At 39.3% G+C, this 22722-nt stretch overlaps 1 protein-coding gene across 1 annotated transcript; it reads left to right on the top strand.

Moving 5' to 3' along the window:
• The first annotated feature begins 241 nt into the window (after window positions 1–241).
• On the top strand, window positions 242–22625 carry LOC132987829 (general transcription factor 3C polypeptide 1). Its single transcript, XM_061054776.1, has 40 exons — window positions 242–676; window positions 1055–1264; window positions 2397–2573; window positions 2659–2802; window positions 4089–4185; window positions 4287–4410; window positions 4880–5059; window positions 5351–5466; window positions 5667–5719; window positions 5806–6152; window positions 6321–6380; window positions 7017–7156; window positions 7236–7363; window positions 7451–7604; window positions 8372–8475; window positions 8802–8884; window positions 8992–9291; window positions 9423–9568; window positions 10008–10105; window positions 10178–10274; window positions 10826–11009; window positions 11116–11212; window positions 11293–11425; window positions 11527–11611; window positions 12282–12343; window positions 12547–12655; window positions 12739–12881; window positions 13536–13678; window positions 13764–13848; window positions 13952–14064; window positions 14672–14731; window positions 14827–14920; window positions 15883–16055; window positions 16907–17539; window positions 18738–18877; window positions 19224–19328; window positions 19418–19713; window positions 19865–20376; window positions 20480–20669; window positions 21090–22625. The coding sequence occupies exons 1-40, from the start codon at window positions 456–458 to the stop codon at window positions 21288–21290; spliced, it is 6537 nt and encodes a 2178-aa protein (XP_060910759.1). The 5' UTR covers window positions 242–455; the 3' UTR covers window positions 21291–22625.
• The last annotated feature ends 97 nt before the right edge of the window (window positions 22626–22722 follow it).

Raw genomic sequence — 22722 nt, 5'->3', positions numbered from 1 at the left:
GAACATCAAGTTTTTTAATAGTTCTATTTATTTTTTACAAGTAGAAATATCCTAAATCGATGCACTTAATGATCCTATGGGAAAATGAGGCAAATTCCAAAACCTCTGTAAAATAACAACAACAACAACAATAACAACAACAACAACTGTACTTTAGCGCCATCTTGTGGACGCTTGCTTTAACAAAAAGACGAGAGGTCGAAGTTGAAATATGACGCAAGCACGTACAGGGACGAAATAGTTGAAAACCTAATCTGAGAACGCATTTTCCATACAAGTTTATTAATTTCTTAAGTCCTTCCAAAAAATTATCCGACCTAAAACAACGCGATTACGCGCTCTAGTCTCGGCGAACGGAGCGGCCGGCCACCGTACAAACCCCCTTCGGTATCTGTTGTTTAGCCAAATTAGCATGTTAGCTCGCTGACAGCGTTAGACCAGGGGGGAGGCACGCAATGGATGCTTTAAGTATAGTTGCAGATGAAGTGGCTTTGGAGGGGTTAGACGGGATAACTATCCCCTCTCTGTGGATAAGACTCAAGGGTAGACAGCCCAAGTTTCCCTTGAAGCTCGACGACTGTACCAAAGAGCTGCTGTGGAAGTCACTGATCAGCAACACCGACCTCACCTTTCACCTGCTCCCACGTGAGAGACACGATGTTGAACTGTTTGACAGGTGAGGTCATCACTTTGCTTCTCATAAAAAGCTAAATGTAATCCGAAAAACAAATATAGATATACTCACATAGTCAGTTGAACTCCTGATGTTTAATACTCTTGAACTTCTCCCTATGCTATATTTTCACTGTAGCTTGTTTATTATTTATCCAGCATGGGAACTGAACTCTACTTTATGTCAAGAGTCTGAACAAGTCCTCCTCCACTGCTGCAGATGCAGATTTTTGCTGGAAATTTAAGGGTGCCTGATGTGAGCTTTATATGTAGAGAGCATTCTTTGTGAGAGAGTTGAAAAAAGACATCAAATGTGCCTCTTGGTTTACTGTTTGTACGCCCTTGTCTTAGAGTTTGTGTTTTTATTCATGTGTGTTCTCAGATTTAAAGACATTGACCCAGAAACAGGCATTGAGACAACGCCAAGGGGCTTTGAGACACGGAAAATCATCTACCCGGTCCACATCCTCCAAGACAACAAGGACGGGATACAGGGCTCATGTGAATTCTTTCAACAGAGGAGAGATGTCACAAAGGTCGTCCGCTCCAAGTCCCTCACCCCGTTATTTACCTTGCAGGAGGCTTTGGAAAGGTTTGAAGAGTTTGTTCAATAGAATGAAAATTTAACTAACAGTGAATGTTTACAAACCACACTGTACACGAGTGTTCCTAAAGTGAGCTCACGTAAACTTTGTAAAAATAAAAATCACATGAAAGGCTTGTCTCCTGTAAATGTAAGGTTCTCATTCATCTTAATTACATTGACTTTATTGTGCACAGGGGGAAATCTGTTTTGCAACCAGGTAAAACCATCAAAATAGGCTTACAGACTAATACATTTTGAAATACATACTTCCAAAAATAGTAATACTAGTGACAACAGAATGCAAAACTGTCATAAAAATCCATCATCAGTCCTCAGTTTGAAGGCTGATGAAATGATTTAGAAGTAATCAGAGATGTCTAGTGAGTTGGAGATTGTAGTCCACATGTACTCAAGTTTCCCCTCACACCAAACAGATGGATCAATAAACAGACTCAAGGCAAAACATGAACTAACAGGACTGTGACAGATTCACAATCAGGACAGAAGATAAATGACTCAAACCTTCAATGTCCCGCACATAAGACAGTCAAGAGCTGCCAGACACTAAGAAGAGCAGCACCCCCACAATATGGCTGACAAAAACATTTAAGTTCAATCCAGTGAATTTTGTTTATATTGCAAATGTAATACAAAAAAACAAAAAAAGTGTATCATTGACTCAGTGTACTTCAGGTAAAATTCATACATGTAAAAACAATTTAAGGCAGCATTACATGAACAGTATGAATCATATAAATAAGATATAGTCACAACACGGGGGGTTGTTTGTTTTATCATGATTGTACCATTGGAAATAATTACAGTACTAAAATAATAGTTTACCATTAAATGACACATGGACTGCTGACCATTATGACTGAAAGGATCCAAATCATGAATAATTATTCTTTATTTTAGAGCTTGCTTTTACGGTAATTAAACACTAAAATGTCCTTTTTGCAACAAAATATATATATATTGATGTTTTGATCAGTACACCAGACAAAATAAGTTTATATTCCTTATTTAAATAAAATGTATTTTCTGATGCAGTGCATGTAAACAAGTTTAAATTATTAAACTCCTTTCGTCTTGATGTTTATGTTTCACATTTTGCCCTTCTCCCTCAATTCTCCAGATATGGCCGAAAGCTTGTCGTCATGGCATCTCAGATGCTGCGATTCAGGACCCTGATTGGTATAGAGAGCGATCCTGATTTGAAACTCACCGATGACTCGTACTGTGTGCTGGAACGAGTCGGCCGAGCCCGATGGCAAGGGGAGCTGCAAAAGGATCTACACGGACGCTCTTTCAAGTAGGACACTTATACACGCTCACTTAGCACAGTGTGACTTCTGCTCTGTGTTTACTGGGTAACAACTTGTTTTGTTTTTCAACAGGATCGATGCTCGCAAGTTGCACTACATGAGAAAGTCTCTTGTCAGACATGGACTGATCAGCATGCAGTCCTATGTCACCCGAATGAAATCTGGACAACAGCAACACTCAATTCTCCTGCAGCTCAAACGCTTCCATGTGAACAGGTTTGATGATAATGATTCTATGTCCTATGTTCAAGTCATTCTTACACTGCTGTGCACAGAATAGAGAATAACTTACTCCTCTATGGTTGTTATGACTCTGATTATTATTCTATCATATGCACTTATAGTTTTGTTTAAACATAGTGAGGCACAGGTTTTAACAAAAAAAACAATGCTACTTCCTGCATGTTGTTGCATGATTTAAAGTTACTTTTCACATGGTCATTTAAAAAAACTGAGTTGTTTAATAGAAAACACAAGACTAATGAGAGAAATCTGTTCACTGCTTTAACATTTGAATTAAATAATGAATTTCAGAGTTTCAAACCAAAGTCACAAATCCTACATGACATGCCAAACACGATACTTATGACATTGTACCACAATAAGGAGATTAATACAGTGTTTATCATGAATGGATGTCTTTTTCCATACACTCCCCAGATAGTTAAATCCTCTTGGAAACTCTTATTGTAGAATAAAAACTCTTACCTGTCTTGCTCTCTCTCCCTACCTCAGTGACAGGTTGTTTAGTTCTGTTAATCCTTTAATTATCAATATGTTAAAGCCTATAATGTACTCTGATATTACGTCAAAGCTTATCTATCAAGCACTAAAACGCTGTCGTGTTAAAGTGAGGTTGTCATATTACTTATACCAATAGGTCAGGTTTCTGAACATTAATTCAATGATGAGCTATCAAGACGCATTGCAGGGGAGGGGCTGCTTCTTCATTGGATTTTCTCTACTTTTTCTTTAATCCACACATTTAAAAAAACTACATTTCATGAAAGAAACACTTTAGGATAACAAGGGAAAGAGATAGAGATGGACTTATAATACTCCTTGAAAACTGGATCTCTGAGAAGTTTTCTTCAAGAAATGTTGCATTGTATTTTCTTCAACCTTCTACTATTAACATCTTTGGAGTTTTTTTAAAGAGGTTGTTTTTTTTAGTTGTGAAAAAAGGTTTCAGAATATAATCCTTTCTGTACCTGTAACAACGTTTATTGAAAGGTTTCCCAACACTAACCTGCACCAGTAAAGATAGCGTACTGATAATGACTGCATTAAAGTGACACAAAGCATTCATACTTCATGTAAATGGATAAAAAGGGAGGCTTCTCATCAAGGACTCTTACAATCAGTGCTGTACATTTCAAGAAAAAGTAAACAACTTTAAGTCTTCACCAGAGCATGGGCAAACTGAAACCATCATTTCCTTTCTCATTTGAAAATAATATGTCAGTCAGAGAAATTCTGTTTTACCCCATGTGTGTTTTCAGGAGGAGTAAGTATGACTTGCTGATGGAGCACGTGTGCGACCTCCTCGAGCACACACCTGGTCAGTTTACCACTTTGATTGCACTCAGAGACCAACTCGTGAGTATTGTTCTGACAGTTTCTGTTGGTGCGTGTGTTTTCCACTCACTGTTTGTGATACACTAATACATGATTATATATATATATTAAATTTTTTGCAGAACTTAAATGAGAATTCCTACAAGCGTATATTTCATTACATGCGAGCTGCCAAGTTGGTTGAGTTTTGCTCGTATCCTCTGGAGGACTTAGACCCCAGCGCAGGGCCCTGCACCAATAGAAAAGGTAATGTGTCTCACACACACACACACACACACACACACACACACACACACACACACACACACACACACACACACACACACACACACACACACACAAAGGATGACATGGCTTTTTGAATACAATGGTAATTTTATAGATTCAATATTTTAAATTAAAAAAATAAAGTTAATTACTTGATGTAAAATTAGAAGTTTGCCTGAACAATTTCAAAGACGAGTGTCTTGTTGTCTTTAGAGCTGTTAGAACTGTTTCTCATTGTCAACACTCCACCATGCTTTTCAAAGTTTCAGAATAATAAGCTATGGACTGGAGATGGAATTGCCATTCCTTTTTTCTCTTTTTTTTGGGAACAATTAAAAGACGCTAATGTAAGCGCTACTGTTAAAGTACAGTTTGAAAACAAAGTTTCATGAAGATTATATTCAGCATACTTGGCCTGTGCTTCAAACTTTACTCTTTTTATTTCCAGGGAAGAAAGTGCACGTTCGCTGCTTGAAACTGTTAAAACCGTATTCAAAGAAGGGTGTTGCCGATGATGACGATGATGAAGACGACGAGGAAGACAATGACTCTGGATCGAGGAGACGAGGTCTGCCTGCAGAGGGGCGAATCATGGAGACTGATATCCTGTCACAGGCCTATCAGATGGGTGAGTTTGAACACTTTCTCTACATACATAAGACAAACTGATTTGGCCTGGCTTTGTGTTGTTACATGAACATATGAAGATTTGTTCATAGCTCTCCTGATGTGTTTTTACACAATTTCAAGATCATCTTTCTAAGGAACAGAGCCAAAACACAAGAAAATGAGAAGTAACTTAAGGAAGAACACAGTCTTTTGGCTCTGTGCATGATTTTGACAAATAACTTTATCCTCACTAAAACTGCTTAACTTTCATTCTCCCATGTGTGTGTGTGTTTTTTTTTATGTCCTCTAGTGTTGTCCTCTGGTACAAAGGGGATCGCAAAGACTGCTATTGGGTTGAAGATGAATGTTGGTAAGCTTGAATCCCGAATGATCTGCCGAAGCCTGGAGAGGGCTGCTGTGACTAAGGTGGGCCGTGGCTCTTTATAATAACTTATGAGCTTTTAAAACCTTTCATTGTAGGTCTTACTTGTTGTAAAAAAAAAAACAAATCTTGCTGGATTGACTAAGAGAAAAATGTGTTTTTATTGTTATTTCAACCTTTTGTAATGGTGTTTTCATTTCTCAGATCTCTTATTTTTGTGCTTGTGATGTCTTTTACCCTGCAGGGATTCATGGTGGATGAGGGCCGGCAGAGGACGACAAAATATATCAGCCATAAGTGAGTATCGATAAACTAGACGACCTTCAAACCTCATCGTATAAAATACTTCTGCCGAATACTATTCTGAACATTTCTTCTGACAGGTGTGTGGGGGTGAGTGATCAACTCCAACTCTTTGCTAAAGAGCAGGAGCGCTGCAAGCTGCTCTCTTCTTCCGGGACTCACACATCTGATGGTGCTCCCGCCACCCCTAAAACACCATCAACTCCAAAGTCCAGAGCAAAAGGAAATGATCAAACCTCGGCAAAAAAGAAGACTCCTAAAACAGGTAAAGGTGGAAATGAAGATGAGGAAGAGACTGGGCCGATGTGTGTCAATGAAGACTCGGGTAAAGGAAGAGGAAAAGGAAAGACAGCAGGGGGGAAAAGTAGTGCGAAAACGAATCAGAAACAACCTGTGATCCCTGTTTCACAGCCTGCAACAGCTGAAAGTGAGTTTCCATCGTAAACCTTTGCACATTTAACTTCAAATAAAAGTGAAACTCCTCAGTGGGACCTGTGATAATCAAAGTATTGCTTTTAAAAGGCATTCATCATTTTTCATTTTAAGGCTTTTATTGTTGTTCATTCTCTCTCATTACCTTTACACCATCACTCAGGTGAAAACACAGACTCCAGTAAAGTCACTGCTCCAGACTCAGTTTCCAATACCAGAGCCGGTAGGTGAAATAGAAAAGAATATACACTTCAGATTTGTAGGAAAAGTATAGTTTTTCTTTTGTTTTGATAGTTTTTGTCTTTCTTTGCACAATATGAACACACTTTAAAAAAAAAAAAAAGCTTTAAACTGCAGTTGCAGATGTGGCCTTTAGGGGCTGGAGCAAAACATCTGTAACCAAAAATATTCTGTCCAAGGGTTTACGGGTAACATGGCTTATACATAATATCACAATAAATATTTTTTTCTACATCACTATTCACATAATGTACTTCCATACATTGAAATGAATTATTGATTGATGTGGTCAGCCCTTAAACGATTGTAGAAATCTGATTTAAGAAAGAACTTGTGTTTTGCTATTGAAACACTAAACTTACTGAGACTGTGAGTTTGAGGACTGAATCAGTACTCCTCATATTGATGATAATTTGACACAATTTTAATCCATATCATCTTGCTTACCTGGAAATCTGTAGTCATCTTTCTAAGACACACACTGAAGTGTTTCCAGACCTCTTTTATTAACAAATGAATGTTAATAAATTAAAATGTTGATTTTCACCCCAGATGTAAACTGCTTGTTTTCCTACAATCTGTTTTATTATTATTTAATTGACTTTGTCTTTTCCATCAGAACCAGGTCAAGTTGAGGGGGAGGAGGAAGAATCCAACTCAGATCCCGCAAGTCCTCTTCCTGAGAGTGACGAGTCGAAGTCAACCGATAAACCAGCAGAAAACAATATTGAGGTTGTACAGGACGCTTATGAGCTGCAGGTCGGTCTTATTGGTTGTTGCCATTTATTTCAGTTTGAGATGAGGGTGTTAAACCTGACCTTCAATCCACCTCCCTCAGGCTCCTAGTTGTGTCACATGGTCCAAAAGAGCTTTGGATCGGTCTCATGAGACGTACCGCATGCTGAAGAGGAAGAACCTCATCGTTGAAGCTGTCCGCAACTTGAAAATCATCGAGGGTACCTTTCCGTAAGTGTGTCTTCAAATGTTGGGGTTTCATTTCAATGCAAAGCAAATGAGAAGTGACAAAAACGAGAAAATGCTGTCCTTCCCCAGGATACAGAAGATGATTAATGATGAAGAGAAGCAGGACGGGCTCAGTACAAAGTGCTGCAAGAAGACTATTCTGCGTCTCATCCACAGTCTGTCCAGGGAAGGCTTACTGAAGATTTACATGACAACTATCATACAGGACGGGATCACCAAGAATGTAAATGTCACACCTTCATATTCAGTTAAACTTCCAAATCTGTATTCTTAAGGTTTGGCTTTCTTGCTGTGTATTCCCATACAGCATGAATCATTTACAGAATCCCCTTTCATGTAGCGGTGGGCTGTAAACTTGTTGTAGTGCACACATGAGGCAGCACCAATGCCAGTGGGTGTTCAACCTAGCCACAGTGGCCAGTAGTAAATAATAGTAGCTTAAATGGATGATTTGTAAGAGACGACTGCCCAGACTGAATCCTGGTCCTCCTGAAGCAGAGCCAGGCGAACATAACGTTAGCAGTTCTAGCACCACAAGCCTTCAGTTTTCCTAGCAGCTTAACCTCCACATGCTGAAAGTGGTTGTATGCAGTTTAACCTGACACAGCTGCTGCTATGGACACAATCTGTCCACTGTGCTTGTTTACTTCTGGGCAGTAGAGCGGGGAGGGTAGGTTCATTAGATGGAGCTACAGCCCCGACTAGTGGTGGGAGGCTGCATTACAGCTTAGGTACAACATTTAACCTGCATTGTAGACTCAAAGTGCACATCCCTGATTATTGTATATTCTATTATTTTTATTAACCAACTAATTCATTCATTCACTACAACAAGTTATCCAAAATGCAGCACATGTATTATTGAATGAACATGCACCCTCACAACACATGACAACAAAGAAAACCAGAAAAGAGAAGAGGTTAAAAAGTTTTCCAACTCTTGTGAACCTCTGATACATCCCTGTCTGTCTGATGGCTTTCTACTTTCAGATTCAGATGTATGTTCACCCGTCCGTTCAGCCCCAAGATGACATAGTGAACCGAGTGATTGAACAGGTCCGCTTCAGGATCTCCAGCTCTTACACAGCCAGTCGGTGAGCACATAACAAATGTTTAGAATGATTCAGAAAGAAAGAGAGTTTGTGTGAGAGGTCAATATTTGCTTTGTGTCTGAACCTTCAGCGTTTTAAAAACTGAGGCCTTTTGAGCTGAAATAAAAGCAGAGGGGGGTTTCTATACGTGTGTGAAAGCTACAGTATGTATTTTAGATTGGACCATCATCTGCTCAGCGGTGACCAGTAACACCAGTAAACTGCTTGATCTGTTGATTATAGTGGTCAGACATGGTGTAGTGGCAATTTGTATTCTCTGATTTTGTGCTTAACTTTGACAGTTTCTTTATCAAACTTCTGTCCCTCAGTGTGCAGCAAGCTGAAGACAAAGCCAAACAACAAGAAAAAGACAAGAAGAAATTAAGCAGCGAGGAATTCAAGCCCACAACAGGTCCTGTTTCACTTTATGTTTTAAGAGCAGCTAAATAGGAGGAGGCACAAGATCTGGAAGTCTTAATCTATGTTATTCATAGTTTTGTTCTGTGTCTGTTTGTTTAGTTCGGGGATTAGGCAAAAGCCTTGGCTTCCAGCCTAAGATGCACCGTCTGAGGGTTATTCACAACTTCCTCTGGTACCTGATATACGGGCACCCGCTCAGCTATAACGCCTCTGACTCTGACTCAACCAATCAAAAATCGGAAAACACAGAAGCACAGTCATCTGAAACCCCTGCCTCAGGCTCTGTGGACCCCCAAACTGCAGATAGTTCATTGTCTAAGTTGGATGTTTCATTGTCGGGGAATGAAGAGGAAGAGCAGGAAAAATCTGAACCTGGTTCCTCTCAGTCTGACATGACAGGTGAGAGAGCTCCCTGTGTGAGCACTTGTGTTATTTATCACTGATTATTGGGACTTGATCGCTCTTTCAGGTTAGGCTTTTCTACAATGTTTCCCAACTTAACACTCTGATTTTTGTGATGTCTCTGAAAGTGTATGCTGAAGAAGAGTCGTGGAGGAGATTTATGCCTCCTGTCCGTGTGCGCAAGGAGTTTGGCACTGGTTGGGCAATGGTGGGCGACGTGCTCCTCTGCCTGCCTCTCTCTGTCTTCATTCAGGTCATACAGATCAATTATCAGGTAAGCGCATTAGGCTCATCACAGTACCACATTTTAAAAACTTCTTTATGATACCAGTAAAATACAAGTAATTATGATACTTGTCTCGATACTATGGAAACAGAAATAGAAGTCCTAGGCACTACATCTTGAGTTATTTCTTGTTTTTAATCACCAAAAACAGCAGGCACTCTCCTGCACAGTCTAAATTGCAAAAGTACATTGACACCAAGAAATGTTTCCAATTTAATCTACCCTCATCAAAATAACTTCGATTTTGAATGACAGTTGGTAGAGGTGAATAAATAAATTGGTTAATTGATGTACATTTCATCTTTCTTGGTAAATTGTGCTTTTAAGCAATTATGGTGCAGTTAATGGCACACGCTAACAGAACAGAACAGAACAAGAGGATATTTATACAGTGCATAGAAACTCATTTGTGTTCCTGTTCCAACAGGTGGACGGACTGGAGGAATATCTCAACGATCCAGTGAAGCAACACCACCTGGTTCGAGCGCTGCCTGCCAGAATCAAAAGACAGCTGCTTTACAAACGGTGACTTTCCTTCTCTATTGCCCTCTCTATAACTGAAAATCTGAAATAATTCAAATAACCTTTTTGTATCAGGAAATACATCTTCTTATTCTTCGAGAGCCTGCAGAGGCTGGTCTACATGGGTCTGCTGCAGTTTGGTCCGGTAGAGAAGTTCAAGGACAAAGACCAGGTACGCAGGAATCCACCTAAGAAAAGCACTCCTCAAACAACGCACATGGAAAGAGAGAAGCAAAAAGACTTTTTTTTATTAATTATTTGAATTTAAATAAACATGTTTAATTCTATTGTTTTAATCAGTGAAGAGTGATTATTTAACTTTTTAAATCCAAACATGCAAGGAAGATTGTTGTATCTACTTAAGTACAACAAAAAACCTCACAAGGAAAAAACAGCAAAGTTTTCCGAGTGATTCAAAAGAGTTAAGCATCAGTTTCAGCTTCTCTTTTCGAATGGCTGTCGGCTTGTGTAAAAGAATTGTGCTACAAGAACAAATAAAAACACAGCTATGAATCTTAATTTCTAATCTTACCTTTTTTTGTATGTAAATCCACCAGCAGAACATTTCTTTGGCATCACCACATGTTCTACTTAAATGCTCATGTGCTATCATCTTCTGTTAATCAGCTATAACCAGTATTAACACCATGAACACTTTATTTTTATTGAATCAAAGAAAATCAAAGTGATGCAAGTAGTCTTTCAATTCTCTGTTTCGTCCAGGTGGTTTTATACTTGAAGCGCAATGCCACCATTGTTGACACCACCAGTGCTGAACCTCACTACTGGCTGGTCACAGAGTCACCAGACAAACCGTTTGAGAGGCGTCGCTACATGTTCAACACAGCTGAAGATGTGGAAAACTACTGGTTTGACCTTATGTGTGTCTGCCTCAACACACCACTGGGTACACACACTTAACAGTAAAAGAACTGTGGCACTCACACAAACATTGAATATTCTATTATTTATAATCATTTCTACATGCAGTTTCTTTTTTTTTTATATTGTAGGGGTCATCCGTAATAAGAGAAATGCAGCAGAGGATGAAACGGCTCCTTCCTTTGTACATGATCGCTACGTGTTTGTGGGACTGTCGTACTTGCTAAAGTAAGCAGGGAATGTTTTTTTCTGTAGAATTCACAAAGAAAACTGCGATGTAAAACATATTTTCCTGTACACAAACGCAGGGGCAGCCGTGAAATGTGTGACGAAGGGTTAATACCAGGTGATGCTAAAGGAGCAGGAGGTCTGCACTCGGAGTTCTTTGGGCATCTGAAGCGAAACTGGTTGTGGACCAATCACCTACTCGCTATCAAGACTGTGCGTACACAAAGACGGTGTCAAGTCTGACCTCACAGTATGTTTGTGGTCTTGGGCTTTCCGTCACATGTAACTGTTTTTTTTTTTTCTTTCACTTTTAGACACCAAGTGGTCTGGAGGCCAATACCAAAATCCGACTGAAGAGCTTGCTGAGTAGAAATGCTCTCAGGATTGCAGTAAAAGCTGGTGAGTTGCTGCTCGGAACCTGAGAAATTCTTTCCTTGGACTCTTTTTGTTGCTCATTCATTTAGAGTTCTCTGTTTACAAAAAAATAATCAGACATCTAAAAGTACAATGAGAGTTGCTTCAATTCTGGGGCGAGAATGGAAGGGAATCTCATGATACGATGCACAGATTCTGCAATAATTTATATATTGATGGACAATCATATAATGATACAGCACAAAATCTAATCAACTCAAGAATAGAAAATGCCCCTAAAAAGATAAAATGCAGAATTAATGTATTTATTTCTAATATTTTTTAAACAAAACATCATAAGCTTCACAAAATGTAAGAGTTTGAGATGAAGACTGAATCAAGCTAAAAAAAAATCACAAATGACAGAGCTGACAGTGTAACTGTTATGCCCCGTCAAGGGGAAGCCCTAGACCTGCAGACGCAAGCAACACAGCCAATAAGAAAATATACATATTACGGCTCACAGGCGTAACATTAACATTAAGTTACCTCATTACCATATTAGCAGAGAAGTAAGGACAAAGGGTTTTAACGAATAAGTTGCTTTCAAAAAAATGAAAAGCTCTCCTTTAAATAAAATAATAGTTTAATATATAAGTGGATTTGTGCGATTTTAACTCGTCTTTTTTCTACCCATCAATAATTTGCTAAACAGGAGGATCTACTACACCTCGATTTGTGACCACCAAGAGGCCACTGATGCTGGAAAATGTGGAGGTAAGGGTTAACTTTGATCTCTGTTATTGTTTTTATAGATAGAAGCTAGTTGATTAAGCTCCACACTCAATCATGGTGTTAAACCCACCTCAAATTGGTTTAAAAGTTGTGGTTTTCAACAACATAAGCGTCTGCCTCCCAGGCTAGTCTTGTTTTAGTTCAGGCTTAAATCAGTGTTATCTGTTTTCTGTGTTTGTAACCAGGTGGGGTTAGAGCCTGCATCCAGAAACAAGCAGGTGGTCGGAGGAAAGAGCCAAAAGAGGAAGAGGAGCAAAAAGGAAGTCGTCAAAGCGCCACGCAAGAAAAAGAAAGGTACAGTGTGAGTGGAAAATGTATACTTGTAAATGATAAACTGCAGAAGCACAGCTGAAAGATTTTTTTAAATTCACTTTTAGAGCCCAAGAAACGTACCCCTGCCCACGACGAGGCTGACCACCGAGCTTTGAAAATGATGACCAGACAGAGAGTCCTCTGGTCGGTACAGGAAGACTCTCTGATGATGCTCTGCAGCGTGGCTTCACAACTGTTCAACAGCAAGGTAAGCAGACAAGAACTAGTGTTATCTACTACAGCTGATGCCAAACACAAGCTGATTTAACACATGCATTTCTGGAAATCTCTTGAAAATTTCAGGCTGCCCCTGAGTTGCTTTTTCACACATGTCCCTGACAGTGTGAGGTTTTCCCTCTCAGATAGTCCTGCATGAGGCCCATTAAATGTACCATTTTTTGCAAGGCCTGAAACATGTGCCAATTTGAAGATTTGGAGGCTTGTTCAGGCCTCTAAATAAGCAATTTATTTAGAAAAAAAAAAAGAAAGAATAATTCCTTGCTTCCAACTTGTTCAGTTCTCGGGCCATATATTTGAAATAAAGACGTGTCAGAGGGGTCATGAACCCAATCACAACATCTTCAGTTTGAGGCCAGACAGAAACCACTGTTTCATGTCATCCATCTTCTTTCTCGTTCTTTCCTTACTTTTGTGCTTTGTACTTGTAAAATAATGAGAAGTCTCCCACAAATGTAAAACATTCAGTCATTAGGAGTAAGAAAATTTGGATATCAATTAAAAAATTGTTTGGTTTTTTTTGTCTCTGTGTTCAGCCTCTCTGACGTTTAGGGGGGAGTCAAAAATGTTTACAGCTCGTTGCAGTGACTGTATTTCTGCCCTGTGCGTTGTGAATGTGTTGCAGTTAAAAAGGCCGTTTGTTGCTCACTGCGTGGTAAGAGATCTGCTTCACACAGAGTTTGAGATGTCAGCCGATAAAACATCTGTGGCAGTCGGACGTCGCTCACGATACATCCTCAAGAACCCTCAAACACTTCTAAACTACAGGTAGGCACAAATAATCAAATAAAAAAAACAAACACACCTTTATTAAAATGTAACTGTTTCATTCATCATGATAAAAATGTTGCAGGATCTGTTTGGCTGAGGTGTACGAGGACAAACCTCTGATGAAGCTGTTAGAGGAAAAAAAACCTGCTGATCCTGACAATCCAGAGGTAATTCTTTGTTTTTGTTTACCTATTGAATATGTTTTTTTTTTTTTTTTTCAATGTTTTTCAGTTTCTGATTTCACTGTTTATTTCTATTTTGTCTTTTAAGGATTGTGCGACAGCGTTCTCTGAGTACGTCAGGCTGCTCAGAGAGAAGTTCAGCTCTTCCCTGAGTGCTCGTGAAGCGGTCCTGCCTGACACAAAGCATCAGCTCTTCTCACGGTATAATGAGCTGCAGGTTTATTGTGTCGACTGGGGGGGGGGGGGGGAGATCATGGTGTAACTCACAATACAATATGGGCCCTCCATAATAATAATAATATCAGGATACAGCAATTCTTTGATAATTAATATATTAATTGATGGAATCGCAGATTTACTGACGATAATATACACTACGATATGGTACACTATGATAAGATACACGACCAAACGATAACATATCATGATGCTGTCTGACATTATCCTGCTGTCTTCTGATCTTTCTTTTCTGCTGCTGTTAAAGTCTTCTTCAAATTAACTTCTGCTAACGTTCCCATCGTTTATGTTCTAAGCATCATCATGATGAGACATTCAGTAGTGACACAGTAATAAAGACGTGTCAATGGGGACTAGTTGAATTAGCAGGAAAATGTGTTTAGTCCGTCAGGGGTTTTTTTATATTATTGAAATATGGAGATTTGGTATTTGTATCACAGGAGTCAGGGAAACATTTTATTGCTGTATTGTTAATTTGTCCCATATGGTGTGGGCTTAAGACAAGTAGTGAAGGCTGGGAAAAAAAGAGTCAGGATGTTTTCTAATGTATGGCTGTGATTGTGTGTTGCAGGTTCAGGGTCACAGCGATAGAAAACCGAAAGCAGATATCATGCAAAGACACTCTCAGCGGGTGAGGACCCAATAACAATCCATAGTTTTCAAACAGATTTAAATCAAAAGTTTTATGGTGGTCGTCAATTGTGTGTTTTCCTGTGTCGACTGCAGCACCAATGACATTCATGCCATAGTGTTGCATAACTTGATCCAGAGCACTCTGGCCATGACCAACATCCAGATGAAGTCCTCAAGATCCTTTCAGGTACGACCGTATTTCATTGTACACCTCTGTGTTTATTTTTCAAGAGCAGAATGTCTCTTACACCGCGAGCAGAAAAACATGCCAAAAGATGTCAACAACTATACAGGACAGCACATAATTGAATGGAATTGAATACAAAAATAACACACAAACTGTTTTTTAATTCATAATTAAGGCATTGAATAATTACATGTAAGGCATTTCAGGTAGTAAGGTCAAAAAAGTGCACAGTGCCAAGTTCATATTTGTTATCAGAGCTTGTTGAGCAGCTGAATGCTACGTGGTACAAAGGTTGTGATGCCTCTTTTAGTCCTCATCCTGGGCATTCTGTACCTGCACATTGAGGCCTAATATACATACTTAGACTAAATGGGGTGCTGCAGGTCTGCTATGGTCTTGTTGACCAATTCTCAGTGTGCTGGTCTGTCCAGTAACATAATACTGCAGATTATTTTCCAGTTATCTTGCTACCGACAGTAGTTTCACATGATTTTCCAGTTTGATCCTTTTTTGTACAGACAATGCTATCCCCAACATTCAAGACAAAAGCTCAGTACATTTTCTATGAAACTTTTGTGAAGTGAATGTTGACATACTGTTGCCTCTGTGTGAGGAAGGGTTAGCAAACTCAAAACACCTTTGCAAACACTTAACCTTTGGTTACTGCTGATTGGGTTGTGTTTCTTCAAACATATCATCAAAGCTTTATTGGAAGTTTTCTTTTATGTTATACACACAAAGGGGATTCTTCCCTTTTTCAAATATAGAGTTGATGAACTGAATGTGAAAAAAGTGTCAGAGCCTTTTTACATTAAAAAAAATTATGAATTAGAATCAATAATGAATAACACAAGTCATAGAGTCTGTTATCCTGTTTGTCCATTCTCCTGTTAGGTTTACTGTTCAACACTCACAGATACTGAGCACACAAACTTCTCTTCTCCATTTGTCTGCTCTCTTAGACCTTCCACATGTACAGTAAGTATAACCAGGAGCTGCTGTGCGAAGTGTTCATCCAGTGCAGGAAGAGAGGTCTGGTCAATCGGCGTCGCGTTAATCAGCCGTTTGGACCCAAGAAGAATCGGGCGCTGCCCATTCTGCCGATGTCCTACCAGCTGTCCCAGTCCTACTACAGGTACACAACCACCTCAAGGAGGATGCGGTTTATTGTGGATGTGAATTTGTCCCTGTGTTATTTGTGTTATAAAGGATGGAAAATGGACTTGAGATGGCTTTTCTAGTCTTCTGACTACTTAAAACGCTTTTACACCACATGTCAGATTCACCCATTTACACCACATTCACATACTGATGGCGGAGGCTGTTCTGTAAAGTGTCCATCAGTATTGATCCTTTCATACACAATAACACACTGTGGATGCAGCAGCGGTAGCAATTTGGGTTTAGTGTCTTTCCCAAAAATACTGAGAGACAACCGACTCTACCATTGAGTCAAAGCCGCTCCTAGGATCAGTGTGTAAATTCCTGGGCTTCACTTTGAGCTATCTCAGAGCAGACAAGCCAAACCTGCTATTTTTCTTCAGTTGTGTGGACACTCTGATCAATTCATTGGTTTCAACCAACTTAGCCTTTTCCTTCCTCTTTAATTTGTGACCTCACAGCCTAATGCCACTAAATCCCTACATGTTGGACTTTCAAATGTTGGTATACCGACTAGCCAAATCTGTGAGTAGTTTGAAGAAAGCAGAACAATTATTAAAACACCAACAACACTTTTCAGATCAGTTACTTTTGAGAAGTGCACCATTCATTTCATGTCATGTGTTCAAATGAAATTGAAGTTCTTTATGATTTATTCGATACAAAAATATAAATTTCATAAAATAATTCATTACCTTCTGATGTCACTTTGGAGTTCCTGGGAATATCTTTGCCCAAAAGCCTATTAACATTTCCGTCCTTTTTCAATATTTGAACATTTCTTGGTTTATTATTGACCACACATTTCCCTCTTTGTCCTGGTAGGTGTTTCTCGTGGCGTTTCCCTCACTCTTTGTGCACCGATGCTTTCCGCTTCTTGAAGAGCTTGACTAACAACGGGGCAGGAGATGACAAACCTTTCACCATGTTCTATCATGAAACTGAGAACAGGTCATTGCAGGGGGAGGAAGAGACGGAGAGAAAAGTTTCTGAACGGAAAAAAAAGACAAGCGTAGGGAAGGAAGCTAGCAGATTGGTGAGTGAGCCAGAGAAAGCAAACGGTGACACAGCAAAGGAAGGAGGCAACGACCAAAGAAAAGTGGAAGGAGAAGAGGAGTCCATGGAGGTACATGATGAAACAACAGAGACAACAAGCAAAGCTGTGAAACAGAAAGACCAAGAAACTTCCTCGACAGCCGATTCGGCGGAAGATCCATCCAGCAGAGAGCAAACAGAAGATCATGTGCCTGAACCTGCTTCCTCAAACTCCTCACCTGAAGCTTCAGAGGAGCCTCAAGATGTGTCGGACATGCTGCGATTCTCCTTAGACTCCCCGGGCGGAGCCTGTGTGCTCTCACTCAGCCTGATGTCTCTGGGACTGCTGAGCGTGCACCTGTCCATTCCAAAACGGATGGTGGTGGTCGACAGCACCATGGTGGACAATGATGTTGTCAAGAGGTGAGTCGCAACACATTTACAGAAAGGGCAAGGCTATACAGACTTTTAAAAATGATTTTTATCACACCAACTCTGATTAATGACATTAATAGTTTTGATGACGCTACACTTCCAGATTTTTAAGCTAGTGTTATAAGGCTGCAACGGGCTTTTTGAACATAAACAAATGTTAAAGTAGGCAGCGGTTTGCAGTTGGTAGCCACAAGACAATAACAAATGAGGAGCAACAAACAAAAAAAACATTCATACCACTCAGTTTTCAGACTTGGAAATTGAATTGCCAGAATTATCGTCAACACGGTTCCCTCTGGGATTTATAACCAAGTAGACAGTGACATACTGCCAACAGAACAAGCTGGGCCAAACAGATCAATGCGTTCTCTTCTAATAAGGCAAGATGAGCCACGGCACTATATTTTAAAAGCCTGTCACAGCTGCCTTTGAAAGGTTTTGACACCAATACGACAAAGTAACTGTTTCAAACTAGTATTAGTATTCTTTTATTAAAAATTCCCAGAACATACCTGGATGTTGAGATTACTAAATGCGTGCTGTGACACTCAGAATCTTGTGGTAGGATAGTGAAACTACAAATAAAAAACATATGTGTAAGCATGTCCGGAGCCGAGTTTGTATTTACAAATCGATTTATGTAAAAATAGAGATTCTTATCTTCTGAGATTTTAAATAGATTCATGAATCAATTTTTTTTTTGGCCTATCAGTCACTCCCTGCTAAGTGCTAAGGTTAGCTCTTTAACTCAGTAGAATGCCAAACAGAGCAGCAAGAAATTCAGCCAGTCTCACAGATGACTGGAGTAGATCCTGATTATGTACTGATTCATAAATAGACTTTGAATCATTAATCCATGAATCCAGAATCATTTTGAATCGAAAATAGATTCTCAATCGAATCGTGACCCCAAGAATCGAAATCGAATCGTGAGACACCCAAAGATTCCCAGCCATAATTTACATAACTGATGATTACGTATTTCTGATTCTGAGTATTTCTTTTCGGGACTCAAAGTGTTTGATGGGGTCTTTACAGTCATCAGTGTGAGGCATCATGAAACTCTAGTGATAAAATACTTACAATACAATTTTAAACGGTGCAAAAGTTAATGTATAGAATCTAAGCACTTCTACAGAGATGTTTTCATTATAAACGATTGTTGTTAAAATGTGCGACTTTTCAGTATGGGAGTTCTGGATGAAGATGAAGAGGATGATGATGATGGTGAGGACTGTGATGGGAAAAAAAAACTTGAGGTGAAGGCCCATCAAGCGTCTCATACCAACTACCTGATGATGAGAGGATACTGCAGTCCTGGCATAGGTGCTTTTTCCCCCCTTACTTTTCTTAGCCAGATACATTTGATTTGATTTTTAAATCTGTCTCACTACCACCTAATGGATGGTTTTTAGCAACACATTTCACATCATCAAATGGAAGAGATAAAAAGTTATCAAGTGCAGCAGAGATGATGACTTTTTTTTTAAAGACAAACCAACTATCAGTTTAATTTCTATAAATATATTACCGGTAACTGAAAAGTAATTTGTATTGATACATTGATTATTCATAAAATAATATTAAAGATTGTTTTCTTTTTTTTTAATAATGTTTTTTGGGTTTTTTTTTTAATGTTGTTTTGTTCTGGTTTGTTTTGGTTTGTTTCCAGTCAAACTACGTAACCTCAACACCAGTGATAACATCGTGTTGGAATCATGTAATATGAGGTTGCAGCTACGTAACTCACCTGCTCACTATCTGTTCACTCAGGAGAGTAAGTATAAACACATGTAAGACATGTAGATACACCGGTCATTTGCAAAGAAAAGACCGCAGATCTAATCCCTTTTTTGTCACCTTCAGTTTCAGACCCTCATCCATTGGACTTGAGTAAATGTGGCCCATCACTGGTGCCCTCCAACCTCACCTACTCCACCTGCTCCTCCATTTCCTCTCCATTCGATGTGAGGGCCTGTGAGAACCATTTGACTGAGCAAAGAGGATACACTCTGAAGGACATAGAAGCCTGTGCTCTGATCAGAAACAGCTTAGATGAATCTGGTGAGAAGGGCATAGATATGCAGGATCTCCACAAGACTGTCTTACACCTTCAGCAGCCACAGTGTGGACACACCAGGAGCCTGCAGCAGTATTTGGAGGTAAATACATGTGCAATTATAATGTCCTACAAAGCCAAAACATGGTGTAATGGGTCAAACATTTGTTGGTTTTTGACAGTTTCAGGAAAAATCAGCTTCCTAGTTGGTTCTACACAAATGTATTTTCTACCCTCGATCTGATTTTCTCCAGGAGTTACAAGAAGAAGGCCAGGTGGTTAAAGTTGGGAGTTTGGGCGTCCGTTGGGTCCTCACACAGCACGCTGATCCGTGGCTGCTGACTCTAAACTCTAAGCAATGGTCCCAGTCACGGGCCTCATCAGACAACCTCCCCTTCATGCGCAAGAGATGCCGGCGAGGAACGCGACGTGAGAAAGAGGAACCAACTGCAAAAAAATCTGCTGTGGATGGTAGAGAGGGGGGTGAAAGGGAGGATGTAGAGACAGCATCCAGTGATGTAACAAGAGAGAAAATGGATGAGGAAGAACATCCAGAAAAGCAAAACGAGAGTCCAGATGAGGAGATTGAAGAGAAAGAGTTGAGCATAGTAACGGAGGGAGGAAAACAGATGCAGCATGAAGAGAAAGGAGAGGAGGAAGCACAACAGGAAAAGGTGGACACTGAGGAAAGGCCGGGAAATACGAGAGAGCTTAGAGCCAGAAAGGGCAGTACAAATGCTGAAAAGGAAGAAGATGAATATGATGAGTAAGTACACACATATATGAACTTATTGTAGTTAAAGATGCATTTTCCTGTACGTCGACTCTTTCACCTCTTTGTTTTTATCAAAATCCTCTGATCCTCACAGTTATGAAAATGTGAGTTTCATCAGCCGGCCGTGGAGAATGGTTGACGGGAACCTGAACCGGCCGGTGTGTAAGGGGATGCTGGAAGGCCTTCTTTACCACATCATGTATCGGCCTGGACTCACACAGAAGTCACTGGTGGAACATTACAAAGATATATTGCAGCCAGTAGCAGTGCTGGACCTAGCAGAGGTAAACACAAATTATTAAATAACCTACTTATAGTTACTACTTGCAGATTTCTGTTATATTCTGCATATCTACAGCTTTCCCTTTTTTAACGGATGAGAGGGGGGGATATCGCTTGGTGTTCAAAGCAGAAAATTTATTGGACGCAGGTAATGGGTACTCGATTGGGGCCCAGACTCAGGTAATGGGGACTTGACTCTGACTCAACTCAGATTTTTTGTTGGTGACTCAGACTTGAACACTTGGTGACTCAGGACTCAACCTGTACACAAGGTTTGGTGACTACTACAACACTGGCAGTACAATAGCTTATATATTTCAAAACTCACAGATGTCATGTGCCAGTTAAGCAGAGTTTAAGATAATGCTGTTAAGTTGCAAATGGCGTTATGGCTGATTTAAAACCCTCCGTTTCTTCCACAGGCACTCGTAAGCATGGGCTGTGTAACTAAGAGAACTCTGGTAAAAGCTCCTAAACCTTCGCTCTTCGCAAAGTCAAGAAGTGAAAGACTAATGAAGATTGAAGATCCAGATACTGTGTTTTATGAGCCAACCATCAGCTGTTGCCTCCGGCTCGCTCAGTTGTTTCCCAACGAACGACACTGGAACAATTGTTTACCATGAGAATATTCAGGGACCTCAAATGGCTTGCGCTTGTTTTACTGGACCTGGCTTGGAAGTTACACAGCAGCCATTTTCCTTGTCAAATAACACTCAATGTTGAGAGTTTATATGCTATTAAAAAGTTGGACTGCTGTGTGACAGGTTTTAAAACCTTTAAAGGAGTCTTGCAAATTGTCATAATTTCACTGCGGCAAAACATAGTAAAATTTGAAGGAATATCAGGCTATATTTCAAGATGAAAAAATATATTAGATAACTAAATAGCCGCAGTTAAACGTCATTACAACTACTTCCTAGCTTTCCTCACCATTTGATAGAATTACACAATAAAACAGGCTAGTATGTTTAACAGACTTAGCAGTTGGTACCTACTGTAATAGGTTATAAAGAATGTTGTTTTAACTTAAAAATCCAAAGGGCCATCTTAGAAAAAAATAAAAGATATTTGATAACATACAAGATACTAATAGCTAAATCACAAAAGCTAATGCTAGTATTAAACAATTACTGACTAACATAACTGTTAGTAAACTAGTCATACTGTTAGCTAGGTAACAATAACTTTGTTACCTCATGTTAGCGTTAGTAACCTATCCTGTTAGTATCCTATTGTGTCTTGTAAAACTATCAAACGGAAATGATAACCAGTAAGTGGTTGACTGCTAATGTTAGCTGTCATTAAACTGTCGCTAATTAGCATGCAGCTAAGTTAAAAAATAAACATATTTAATAACCTACAAAATACAAACAAGTAAGTCACAACAGCTAACTGGTATTCAACAATTCCTTGCTATCATAAAAGTTTGCTAGTAAAACATTTCCTACCTATTCTATCCTGTAAAACAAGCAAACACAAATGTTAAGAAGTTGTTGAATGCTAATGTCAGCTGTTACATTTTAGCAAACACGTTTTAAAATATAGTGTTTTAACTTAAAACACTCCACTGACTCCACATCATTTGTCATTTATTGGTGATAAATGATGAAATGTGAAAGGACAATTTGTCAGATTCTATTTGTTTAAACAATTTGCCAACCAAGAACACAGCAATACAACCTCATAACAAAGCATTTGATCTTCCACCAGAGTTTGACGTCAGAGGCAAAAAAACCATCATGTGAATATGGCGAATGGGTGCATTATAAAGCTATAGAAGTTTAAGCAACAAGTTAAATAATGTAATTTTACAAATACGTTCATGTCATTAGCTTCTTTGAAAGATATGGTATATCTTCTGGTTTTACAGAACTTTTGTTGTAAATATTTTAAGTTTTGTGTTCCTGTTTCTCTTATCATATTATTACCTCAAAATCATTAATAAAAATGTCACATAACCTGACTTGTACAGTGTTATCAGTGTGCGGATAAGTGGACAGGCTCTGAAGTTCAGATACTATGTCCTCAGATCTGGATTCACAAACTGTTCAAATA

This window comes from Labrus mixtus, chromosome 2 (assembly GCF_963584025.1).
Source record: "Labrus mixtus chromosome 2, fLabMix1.1, whole genome shotgun sequence".
NCBI lineage: Eukaryota > Metazoa > Chordata > Actinopteri > Labriformes > Labridae > Labrus > Labrus mixtus.
The sequence above is the reverse complement of the archived record's forward strand: the minus strand, read 5'-3'. Positions and strand labels throughout refer to the sequence as shown.